General features: G+C 38.6%; 1 protein-coding gene across 1 annotated transcript in view; it reads left to right on the top strand.

The window, feature by feature from the left end:
- The window catches only part of LOC114645574 (gamma-aminobutyric acid type A receptor subunit pi), a 216,954-nt gene that overhangs the window by 93,285 nt on the left and 110,066 nt on the right, over positions 1–13,603 (top strand). Inside the window, exon 2 of the mRNA XM_028793412.2 lies at positions 5,627–5,716. Coding sequence (XP_028649245.2) covers positions 5,664–5,716 — 53 coding nt within the window. The 5' untranslated portion in view covers positions 5,627–5,663. The remainder of the gene's footprint in view (positions 1–5,626; positions 5,717–13,603) is intronic.

Below are 13,603 nucleotides of genomic sequence, written 5' to 3' on the forward strand. Positions count from 1 at the left end.
ACTTCGAAGACCTCATCAATCCCACTAACATGCCTTCCAATGAGGAAGCAGAGCCTGGGGACTCGGAGGTGGGCTCCCCCATCTCTGGGACTGAGGTCACCAAGGTGGTCAAAAAACTCCTTAGTGGCAGGGCCCCGGGGGTGGATGAGATAAGCCCCGAGTTCCTCAAGTCTCTGGATGTTGTAGGGCTGTCTTGGTTGACACGTCTCTGCAACATCGCATGGACATTAGGGACAGTGCCTCTGGATTGGCATACCGGGGTGGTGGTCCCCCTCTTTAAGAAGGGGGACCGGAGGGTGTGTTCCAACTACAGAAGGATCACACTCCTCAGCCTCCCTGGAAAAGTCTATTCGGGGGTTCTGGAGAGGAGGGTCCATCAGATAGTCAAACCTCGGATTCAGGAGGAGCAGTGTGGTTTTCATCCTGGTCGCGGAACAGTGGACCAGCTCTACACCCTTAGCAGAGTCCTGGAGGGTGCATGGGAGTTCGCCCAACCAGTCTACATGTGTTTTGTGGACTTGCAAAAGGCGTTTGACCGTGTCCCTCGGGGAATCCTGTGGGGGGTGCTCCGGGAGTATGGGGTACTGGACCCCCTGATAAGGGCTTTTCGGTCCCTGTACAACTGGTGTCAGAGCTTGGTCTACATTGCCGGCAGTAAGTCGAACCCGTTTCCAGTGAGAGTTGGACTCCGCCAGGGCTGCCCTTTGTCACCGATTCTGTTCATAACTTTTATGGACAGAATTTCTAGGCGCAGCCAGGGTGTTGAGGAGGTCTGGTTTGGTGGACTCAGGATTGGGTCACTGCTTTTTGCAGATGATGTTGTCCTGTTTGCTTTATCAGGCCGTGATCTTCAGCTCTCTCTGGATCGGTTCGCAGCTGAGTGTGAAGCGGCTGGGATGGGAATCAGCACCTCCAAATCCGAGACCATGGTCCTCAGCCGGAAAAGGGTGGAGTGCCCTCTCAGGGTTGGGAGCGAGATCCTGCCTCAAGTGGAGGAGTTCAAGTATCTCGGGGTCTTGTTCACAAGTGAGGGAAGAATGGAGCGTGAGATCCACAGGCGGATTGGTGCGGCGTCCGCAATGATGCGGGTCTGTCATGGTGAAAAAGGAGCTGAGCCGAAAGGCAAAGCTCTCAATTTACCAGTCGATCTAAGTTCCTACCCTCACCTATGGTCATGAGCTATGGGTAGTGACCGAAAGAACGAGATCGCAAATACAAGCGGCTGAAATGAGTTTCCTCCGCAGGGTGTCTGGGCTTTCCCTTAAAGACAGGGTGAGAAGCTCAGAGTAGAGCCGCTGCTCCTCCGCATCGAGAGGAGTCAGATGAGGTGGCTCGGGCATCTGATCAGGATGCCTCCTGGATGGCTCCCTGGTGATGTCTTCCGGGCACGTCCAACTGGGAGGAGGCCCCGGGAAAGATCCAGGACACGTTGGAGGGACTATGTCTCTCGGCTGGCTTGGGAACGCCTTGGGATTCTCCCGGAAGAGCTAGAAGAAGTGGCCGGGGAGAGGGAAGTCTGGGCATCTCTGCTCAAGCTGCTGCCCCCGCGACCCGACCTTGGATAAGCGGAAGAGGATGGATGGATGGATGGATGGAAAATAATTATTAACAGAAAGTAGACATATCTTTATCCGGTTAAAAAAATGCAATTTAGAAAAAGAAATTGTAAAGTAGAGTTAGACACTCTCATAGTTGAGTATTTTTTGCTTTTCAGAAGTAAAGATACTGATTTCAAGTAAATCATCTGCTGGTTACTCTAAACTGTTCCTGGCAGATACAAGTTTGGCTGTATATTTTAAAGGTCTTATGTCGCCCTTTCTACTTTGTGCTATAATATGCACAGAATGAAATGCAGGAAGTTTGTGAAAAAAATGAGATCAGGAAGCAAACTCATTTGTCTTCATTTGTAGCATTTCAGTGTGCACTACCCAGAAAAAAATGAGATCTTTTAATAACCTGAACCTATAATTTTGGCCTTCAAACATTAAAACTAGAATTATATAAATGGCCAGAATATAACACAAAACAGTTTTAATTGAAAGGATAAGGAAGAAACATTAGTAAGAAATAGGAGGAAAACAAGAAGAATAAGAAAAAAAAAGCTTGCTCATTCTTGCCAATGCTACCAAAATAGGATCTGGCCATCCCTCAGCCATCAATTTTAATGATATATGATTGTTACCTGGTGCTCAACAAGAGCGATTATTTTTTAAAAATCTCACTTTACAGGTAATCTGCAAGTATTCTTACTATGGACTCAGCAAAACATCAGATCATCCATGCAGTGGTGCATTGGTAGCTCTGCTGCCTCCCAATAAGGACACCAGGTTTTGTTTCCCTAGTTCTCCCTGTTTGGAGTTTGTATGTTATCCCCGTGTCAGGATGGCTTTTCTTCAGGTGCTCCATTTTCCTCTCATTGTCCAAAGACATGCAGGTTAGGTGAATTGGCAATGTTAAATTGGACTCAGTGTGAGTTTGGGGTGGGTATGTGTGTGTGTGTTTTCACCCTGTAATACTGGCACCCTGTCCAGAGTTTGTTCTTCCTTTGTGCCCTGTCCTAGCTGGCATAGGCTCCAGCACCCCATGACCCTGGAATGAATTAAGCAGGTTAGAAAATGACATGACAAGTCATCCATGATTGCTGAAAAGACAAAAACTACCTTTGACTCGAATATTTTCCAAACAATCAAGCTTTGTGGTGTAGGAGTGATGGTTTGAGCATCCTTTTCAGCTTTATGACCTGAACAACTTACTATAACTGAGTCTTTTATGAATTACACGTGCAGCTAAAGATTACCTTAAATTAAATTACACATCAAGATATATGTACCATAGCACTCAAGCAAATCTACTGTATAACAGAAAAAGAAGAAAAGATATTAAAACAGTCTGGGTCCAGAACTTACTCTCATGGCAATACTGTGATGGATCCTAACAAGAGCTGTGCAAATAAGAAAGCCTTCAAACATCACATGACATTACAAGGAACCTGCTGCTTCTTCATCTGTACATATTGATGTGGCTTTGTAATACATTTAAGTATGTAAGATAAATAATATATATATATTTTTTTAATTGCAGTATCTCTGGACTGCAAATTACACGCCATGAGAAACTTATGAAACTGTGCACTTGCTGATCTTTACCCTAAGTTCTATTTGTATTTATTGATCAGGCTGCAGCACTTGTGTTTTTCTCACTGTAATGTTGTAATGTTGTGTATGTGAATTTCCCCTTGGGGATTAATAAAATATCTATCAATCTATCTCTTGGTAATAGAACAAACCACATGTCTTGTAATGGTCAGGAAATAATTAAATTTTTTAAATGTATCACACAAAAATCATGACTGAAAATAAAAAAAAAACAAGCTCAAATTATCAAAAACAAAATTGTAAATTTTGCCATGAACATGTGTAATTCAGTATCATCATATCCGGGATTGCAAGAGTCTGCTGCAATCCAGCATTTTAGCACCAGCTAATCTGCTGGTGTGTAATTATGATATATCAAGCCAGAATTTATTTTGAAATTCAGGATTGGTTAATCTCTTTCTGGAACAGACCCCAGAAAATCAAAGTGAAACCAATGTGACATTTCCACAGATTCCTAGCTGCCTAAAGTCCTTTCCCTAATTAACTACTCTCAAAGCATTTGTAAAGGTGTTTATCCAGATAATTGACTGATGGAGTGTAGCGCAGCACTAACCTGAACAAATGCACTGCAATGATATTACACAGCATACCTATTTATGGACTTTTCTTTTTAGCTGTTATTCTAGTCTCACAAGCCATTATTTCTTTACTTTTTCATATACAGTGTCTCCCTATTTGTCAGTCAGTCATTTTCCAACCCGCTAATGGTATTCGCGAAATATATACATTACCTTTCTTTTTGCCTGTTAAAATTTGCATCGCTTCTCCGTGATCAACAATATACACCTGATCGAATTGTGTATTCTTTAAAATTCAACTTGTCGTTGCTTTAACTGTTCCGGGACCACAGATTCTCATAGCGTATGGTCCATTATTGTGTAAATCCACGTTTTGTGCATTGAATGATGCAAATGCGAAAAGACTTTGTTGTCTACTCTTTGCCTTTTATTTCTGACCTCGATTTGTCCTGCTATTTTTTCAATTACACCTGGTTCTGATGATTAATCACCTTTTGTTTGTGGTAATGCAATCTTTTCTATTTTCTTTGATACTGTAGCGACTGACATGATAAAGTGTCACAAAAGTTTTACTTGAACAAACGTGCTTTTACACTACTCAGTCAGTCAGTCATTTTCCAACCCGCTATATCCTAACACAGGGTCACGGGGTTCTGCTGGAGCCAATCCCAGCCAACACAGGGCGCAAGGCAGGAACAAACCCTGAGCAGGGAGCCAGCCCACCGCAGGGCACACACACACACCCACCAAGCACACACTAGGGACAATTTAGGATTGCCAATGCACCTAACCAGCATGTCTTTGGACTGTGGGAGAAAACCGGAGCACCTGGAGGAAACCCACGCAGACATGGGGAGAACATGCAAACTCCACGCAGGAAGGACCCAGGAAGCAAACCCTGGTCTTCTAACTGAGAGGCAGCAGCGCTACCCACTGCACCACCGTAACATAAAAATCCTTAAATAATATAATAGTGTCTGATATTCTTACCCTAAAGAATAAACACTCACCATATGCATCTCTGTCAAACGGTCCACTTTATTCTCTGTTTAAACTGTTCACAAACTGCATATTTCACTTACATGCTGAACATCTTATCAGCAGAGGCAATGTTTTCTGTGGAAATATGTATTACTCTTTAGAAGATACAGTAGCTGATGTCATCTTTTTACACCCTATGCTTTATCATTTTATAGTTTTTATTAAGCAAAGCTGCAGAAGTTTATAATTTCCTGTTGGTAAAGAAAATTGATTTGATCAAAGTCTTCTGCTTGTTTCTGGTATAGTTTAGTATTCTTACCTCCAGTGTCACTTTCCCAACATTAAATACAGCTAGTGTGGCATGACTTGCTTTACAAATAAGTTATTTGTTAGATTTTATATAAAATGCTGTAAGCTACAAATATTCAGCACACCATTATTTGTTCATTTTTATTTACTTTATACAACATTTGTAATGTAATACTGACAAAGGTAAGAGTTTTTGTCTCTGCTGAGGAATTCCCTCTGTGTATTAACTCTTCCTTCCCCAGCCACAAATCAACCCTGAGACAATGGCAGTAGGGATTGGACACAGGTCACTGGAATTATATGCAATTTTTACGTCAATCTACAGTCAGTCTGAGGCAGACACTGCTGCTGAGGAACTTCTTGTGCAACTATAGCTTTATAGTGTTAACACTCACCTCTCCCCCGAGTTTATCAAGATCATAGCACTATTTGTCTCTGCTGAGAAATTTGGAGATCTCTGTTAAGGTGAATGGTAGAACTTGCCGCCTATAATTCTAGCAACCTGTGTTTGTGTATTACTGCTGCTATTGAGAACTACTGGAAGGGGGTGAACACCCTGAGCGAATCCCTAAGCATAGACAGTTTACCAGTATAAAACTACTGTTTTGCTACTGCTAGTACATTTAAAGTCTATAACAGTTCTTCTTCATTTGTTCATTTCAGATAAACATCTATAATATAATTTCCTGAAGAAGCAACGATGAATTGGTCCACCTTTGGTGGGAAAGTATTTGTCTTTGTTATTGTTAGCAGGTAAGTCTGATATAAAATATGGTTAATTAAATCATATTGTTGTTTAAAATATGTTTACTATGTTAAAATCTAGCTTCTGTATAAATAATATAAACAAATCACCAATTATGTGTAAAAAGCCATGTGAAAAAGTGATGCTGCTCTTTTTAAAGATCTTTGAAACACTGCAAATACCTCTGCAAAATAACCTGCTGTCACTGATAATAGAGTTAATATCTACAAGATATACCTAGACCATGCTACATTAGAGGTGCCCTTTTATTTAGTTTAAACAGCTCCATACTGTTTATTATTCACTGTTTCATTTCAGTTATTGGAAAGGTCAAAAGCAAGAAATCACAATAACCCCTTGATTTCACTAATAGTAGGATACAGTATCTATCTTGAATTTACAAAGCTTCACTAGATTTTGACCCTTCTTCCCCTTTCTGACACAAAAATACACTGACTGAGCCACTTTAATTCACTTTTCAATGGTCTTTCTGAAAAAATAATACAATATTTTCAGTAGACTAATATTCACATTGTCTCAAAACGAATATAACTACAGTAGATTGTCATACAAAATCTTGTCAAAACTACAGTCATACAAAACTGTGTGGAAAATGAGAACAAGAGCTGTTAAAGCTAATGCCTCAAATAACCAATCAACATTGCTTGCCTCAGGTGGCGTCCTCTGACAGCCTTTCTCAGTATTCCAAAAAACCTTTGGATAATTTTCTCAGAAACAGAAAATCAACATTACTAGAATATTGTTAGAAATGTCTGAAGTATCAGAGTGATTACACTGTCAAGCCATCCAATTAAATAAATAGCAAACAGAGGCTCTAATTATTAAATTAGATTTTGTTAGACCCTAGAGTCATTGAAGTCCTCCAGGAACTGAATTTGAAACCCCTGATCCAAATAATTTTTTTCGTAGACCAGTTTAGTACTTATAGTTAACTGACAACAATTTAAAGAAAAAAATAAGAAATTTTAGGATTCAGAATGTTTATAAGCAAGTCAAAATCAAAGCACTAGAGTATGTTTCATTCACAGCAGTAAATGGATACTAATTAACAAAGTGGCGGAAACAAAAATCTGTTTCTGCTGTGGATCACCAGGAACTGACTTTGCGACGCCCACTCTAAAATACCAACAACAAATCTTCAATGTTGAGTCTATGTAGTAGCCTCAATGCTCCAAAAGACGTAAGCACAGGACCCCAGAATACACTGTTCAATACTGGAAAAGGAATTGCACTCTGAACCACAAGGCTGCCAATTCAATTTCTGTCCCTTACCAACTGTGTGGCACAAAGGAAGGGAATTAACCTGTTGTGCTTCTACTGAAAAACAAATATCTATAAACAGTGTACTATTTCTGTACAAACGTACAGTGCCTTGGGATGGTATTTGAAAAAGAAAGGCAACTTATGAAAAGGGCTTGTTTTGTTTGATTTAGAAATCTTTATCTTTAATCAAAGAGGTTCAAATGACATTACGTTCTCATCAAATGAGAACAAAATGGCAGGGAACAAAAATGTCTTTCTGCAATTAATCTAAAATCTCTGTAATGAGCTTGATTAATTTCTAGAAATATTAGACTTATTTTTCTAATTTATTTTTTGACTTCCAATTGTTTTATTGTTTTAGCAGGATTATTTCCACTGTGTGATGAACCTTGCATAGCTGCAGCCATACTGTTTACTGTTGCTACATCTGTTGTGGGTCAACTGACATGTGTGCCATCATGCTACGCTTATTTAAGATGGTGGTGCACTGCTGCTGGCATCCTAGCTTTGGATCTCATTTCTAAAAACGTCTGGTAGCTTGTGGAAATTAAAACAAGTTAGCAAAATAACGACTTTTTTGCAGACAACTTTTTGACCCAATGTTTGGGATTTGGTGTTCTTTTTGGTTTCTGTGACCTTGGCCTGTATGCTGACTACTGGCACGATTATGATTCATTGTATTTTATTTCCTAGTACTGTTGTTTTATTTATTCAATATGGAGAAGTCACTTATGTCATTACTTTTAATTTCTTTCTTTTAAGTTACTTCTTTTGTTTTTTTGTTGGTCATGAGCTCCGTCATGTTGTTACTTGGTTACCATGATTGAACAGCCCGTAGCTGGGGGTCCTGTACATCATGCCTTGTAACATCATCAAAGCTACAGTTAGAAAGTCAGCGCCAAATGTTTACTGGCATCTAAGAATGAGGATAAATACCAAAACAAATCACAAGCACTTTTTTTAGTTCCTTATTTTAGGGTTTGATATTCTGCAACATTCTTTTGATTTGAAATTTAGGATTACATATTAGGATTTAGAGAAAGATATAGGAATCATTTGGGTTTTGAATTAAGAAATATTAGCAAACTACAAGGGTGCCTAGTGATTAACTTTTGGTGGCTGATCTTTTACTCTCCCTGGTTCTGACACGGCATATGTCTTTGTTTTCATCTCCCTGTCCCTGCCTCCCAGAAATTTACCCTGCTCCTTATGAATGTTCATTTCCCAGTCCCTTTTCACTCTTTTTATTTTCCCTTTCTGACCATACTTTGTTTAACCTCTTCTTCATCCGTTTCTTCTTCCTCTTTGCCTTTTGCCAGTTCTATGTTGGAATGCCTCAAATCCCAAAGAATTACCACTGTTTATAAGGTATTACACTTTATAACTTCTCCCCACCTTCTCTTCTACAGCTATAACTTCAGGCAATTACATACAGTAAAAGGACAAGCAGAAGTTAAGTTACAACTTTAAATAATGTATTTTTGATAATATTCATAAAACAACAACATAAGCAAAGTACATGTGAACATGGAAACCATGCAACCTGATAAATGCTAGATGTGTAGATTCAGATGGCACACAAACTTGTAGTTAATTAAATGTCTCTGATTAATAAGTCATCATTTCTAGTCACTTTTTTCTGGACAGGCTGCTGCATGCCTGTCTCAGTATGGCAGCTGAGCTGTGCTCTTCAGTGTGTTGTCTTTATGGCCATGGTGAGAGAGAGAGAGAGAGAGAAAGGGAGGTGTAAATTGACCAAATTTATAGATTCTCTGTGCAAATCCTTACACCTAGAGGGCCCCATGGTACAGAATGGCCTCCCAAACAGCCATACTTCAGACCAATGGGTATACATACTGCCTTTTCACACATGCCCCCAAGACCAATTGTTGAGCTGAAGCTTGTTAGATAGGTAGTTTGGCTTTCCTGTGAGGGATGCCAAACCGTTTTGAGGCACTCCCCCCAACCCTGCAATAAAATTCACATCCTGAGTCAGTCCTACAGATTTAGGGGGGTTGGTTAATTAGATATGAAACCATTGTTTTTCTCATCAATTAAATCCTGAAATACTATTATTACATTTGCTTTATCTGATTTACAAATAAAGATACAAAAGATATTTATCAACCTATATACAAAATTTCACGCCCTAACAGTTTTCAAATGGGATACAGCCATTTGCGTACCAACACAGATTATAAAGGCACATCAGCTCATAAGCACATTTTCTGTTATCCACTGCTAAGAGCTAGTTAAGCTCAAATACTGTATGAGGTAGAGAAAGGATAAGATAGTGAATTAATATGAAAAATGCGTTACAAATTTTGTTGTTATAAAAATAAATTTGAAACATGAAACAAACTGAATTCTTTTTCACTTATTAGAAAACAAAGCCACATCTAGCCAAAGCCTATGACAAACTAATCTAAACCCAGCCCAAAACCCAATACTTTGTTGGGCTACGTCGGGCTTATGTAGCAGACCTCTAAATCCAGTTCAGCCATTTTGCAGCTTTTTTTTTTTGCTTTGTACACTAAACAGTCATCCTCCCCCACTCCCACCTGATCTGTTACAGACTGACACAGAGTGCTTGACCCTCTGTCTTTTGCCATTCAAGGGACTGCAGTATTCAATTCCTGTCCTCTGGAAGTTTTACTTTGGAAATTAAGAATAAAACTCGGTGCCTGAATCTGATCATCATGGTGGACCATAGTATTCACCAGTGCTCTTAAGTCCTTTGTGATGTGTTTTGCTTATCTTTGACCTTATTCATGTTGCCATGAAGTACACTGAGCTCTTTGTGAAAACTGAGCTGGATGAGTTCTGTCATGGCCACAAGCTGGTCTTCTTGTCCTCTCAGAAGAAGAGCATACTAGACCTGCATGTGTCACCATAGCAGATTACCTTGGTGTGAACAACTTTCTTCACTGGGTTAGAAACTTTGATATGAGATCTTTTGGCTGAAGATTACATCATTAGAAAGTCCTATATATATGGAGTTCATTAAAGTATTCATGTTGAACCTTTAGGAAATAAAAAAGAAATTTAAAAAATTTGGGTGCACACAGGGAAATACTCTATCTCATGTGCATCCACCTCCATTGGTCAGGTTGTTTTCCTTTAAGTAATGTTTTATATACTTGGTCAACATTACCTTTCTCCCTCAGGAAGACCATTAACTAGAATGCCTTGATGCCTACAGATTGAAATACCAGGAACATCACTTGTAGTGATAGTGAAATAAAAATATTCATGAACCAATAAGGACACCTTAAAAGAATCCATCCATCCATCCATTTTCCAACCCGCTGAATCTGAACACAGGGTCACGGGGGTCTGCCGGAGCCAATCCCAGCCAACACAGGAACCAATCCTGGGCAGGGTGCCAACCCACCGCAGGACACACACAAACACACTCACACACCAAGCACACACTAGGGCCAATTTAGAATCGCCAATCCACCTAACCTGCATGTTTTTGGACTGTGTGAGGAAACCGGAGTGCCTGGAGGAAACCCACGCAGGCACGGGGAGAACATGCAAACTCCACGCAGGGAGGACCTGGGAAGCAAACCCAGGTCCCCAGGTCTCCCAACTGCGAGGCAGCAGCGCTACCCACTGCGCCACCGTGCCGCCCCTTAAAAGAATACTTTACCCAAACATGTTATATTTTTCATCTGTTACTTTCTACAGGTAGTTTATAGTGGTGGACAAAAAAATGTTTAACATTATGTTTTCATGTAGAACAGAGATGACAAAGTTTCTGATATAATGGTGGCCTATGGTGGCCAGCACTGAATAACAGCAAAAAGTATCAAAATATCCACATTACTCAAAATATCCCAAATATATGTATTTTCACTAATATATTGTTAAATAAAACACTTCTGGAAAACGCTCTTGGGAGCTATAATGGAATAAGCTTAACTTAAACTTATTCATTGGCTATCATTGCACTTCATGTGATATCAACAAGATGTGTACACTGAGAGACATGAAAAACTAAGAATCAAGTTAAAGAGGAGCAAGTGAAAACCTTATCAGGAAGAGATTATGCCCTGTACTTGTGCATTTCCAAGATACTTCAACAAGCAGAACATCATCTCACCTATGCAGTTTCACCGACTGCCATTAAACAATCCTGAGGTACTCCAATTGTGGTTCACTGCTATGAAAATAAATATAACATCGGGGGTCAGGTCTACAGTAAAAGTGCATGTTCCATGTACATTCATGAGAACACTTTCTGGAGAAGGCTTATGTAAAAATATTTTAATAAATATAATATACATATGTTTCAGATGTCACCTTTGGGTAGATTGTTTAATCTAGGAGAAAACTCAGATACCGTGGTGGGCTTGTCTTGACTGTTGACTGTTTCAAGCAGGCATAACAAAAGGGGTATTAAACCTTAGTTGACTGGAAGAATATGACTCCTCACCAAGCAGTGAGTAACTACTTCATCCCACTTTAAGGTGTTCTAATGTATATTAAGGATGAAATTGATAAAAACCTTATTATAATGTATCTCAATCTACATTGTGTACTGTAAGCAGGATTTTTTGACATGATAACTATTTGCATTATCAAATGAAAAGCATGTTATTTCAGTTTCCAAAAATGCATATGACGTTGAAGTTCAGATCTTTCAAGCACTGCATGCACAATAAAGACTAGGAAAAGAAAATGAATATCAAGATCCTACACCTGAACATGTACCTGAATATTTTCCCACTAACAATTTATCAGTGCCAAAATTCTGGAATATTTTTGGTAGTTTAGAAATCCCACTTATGAAAAATGTATTTAAATCACTATCCCCTCTTAAAATAGGCCACAAAAGACGGTGACAGATGCAATTAACAAGGTTTAATTGTGTGTTAGATGCAGAGAGCCTGATGAAGATGAGAACAAAACTCAAGAGACCCCAAAGTGGTCAAAAAGATATAGCATTTAGGTTTCACTTCATTAACAAAGCAAACATAGGCACTCTGCACGCATTTTTAATTTTGTGATGGTTTTTGAAAAAGACATGCGACATATCAGAATATTAACCCTACCTTATGTTCACGAAAAATGGTCTTGATAAAGATTTATTGCTCTGTTCACCCTATCTGATGCAGTCCTTGTGGAATACTACATACAAACAAGGAAGAAGACTACTTTTGAACCTACAGTAAGAGGCACACAAATGAAAGTTCCGTTGAATTGCTCATCAGTTCCCACAGCTCAACACTTGGCCTATTTTCAGAGATATACTGTATATTACCCTAGAAGACTCTTCATTTATCCAAGAAGCATTTGGTAATCCTAGAGAGCAATCATAAAGACTCTACAGTCAAGAGCATCATTCATCTTAATTTGTTGACACAAAATTTGTTTACCACAGCTAAATGTTGGGATAGACGTTGTTAGAGACATTTTGGCCAATGCAGATCCTCTAAAGGACACTAATCTTAATATGTGAAAATAGTATGTTTTTAGCATGATTACTAAAATCTACATATATAAAGAAGAAAGTTTATTTTTGGGAGGTCCACAACAATACATGGTGATCAGTAGATAGAGGTTTTGGAGATTTTTTTTTTTTGCAAGAATCCCAGCTGATGTTAAGCACATAATTGTGGAAGTCTGGGTGTTGTGTTTGTTCAAGTAACCAATACTCAAAATACTTTAAATACTGAAAGAGGACATTGTAATCAGGTGTTTGGTATAAAAAAATCTTTTATAAGATCTACTTAATACTACACTCTGTTTTCTTCTGACCTGACCCCAAATGATAATGCAAAGTATGCTTCTTTAGTATTTATGGGTAGACTAACATGATTTTTTGCAATGTCATGAAAAAAATGCAGAGGAGCAGTTTTCTTTATTATGGAACATCACACAAAGTTTGCTTTAACAGTGTATGTAATAACTATAAATAATTGTACTGATCTGAACACTTCACTAATGAGTCGTTTAGAATGGAAGTGATGACAAAATAGAAGGCCATAACCCTTGCAAAGTAATACGTAATTCCTTAACCACACTTTGCTCATTTTTTATGCAGTTTTATTTCATATGTAGGAGATGTTATTATTTCAAATGCACAAGAAATTATTTCTTATGCTAGAGAAGGTTTCACCCACGCATGAGTAAATTTCACATATGTATGAGATACGAGGCCCCCATAATTCTTTTTCATTGTGTGGTTCAGAGATTCCATAGTTTATTACTGATAATGAAGAAAAATAAACAGGAATTAGTTTAAAAAAGTGAAAAAACTATTTCAAATGATTCATACATGAAACACGCACAAAGTATTACATGTAAAAATCAAATCAGGTCACACTGCTCTCACAGCAAAGTGCAGAGGGAGAATTATTTTTATTTAGTATCCAAAACATTTTTGCACCTTTTTATTGTGTACTTTTGAGGATGTAACCAGAAATGATTTACTAGTAACTCATTACATTTGTTTATGAAATTGATCTAAGTTGTGTAAATATTTCAATAGATCATTAAAAGTTGGGTAGCATTTCAAATGCAAACATTTTTATTGTTGTCAAGAATTATGGATGGTGTCCTTCTATCCAACACAGTCTTGGTTCTGTTTAAAATTTCATCTG

Source organism: Erpetoichthys calabaricus, chromosome 2 (assembly GCF_900747795.2).
Source record: "Erpetoichthys calabaricus chromosome 2, fErpCal1.3, whole genome shotgun sequence".
Taxonomy (NCBI): domain Eukaryota; kingdom Metazoa; phylum Chordata; class Cladistia; order Polypteriformes; family Polypteridae; genus Erpetoichthys; species Erpetoichthys calabaricus.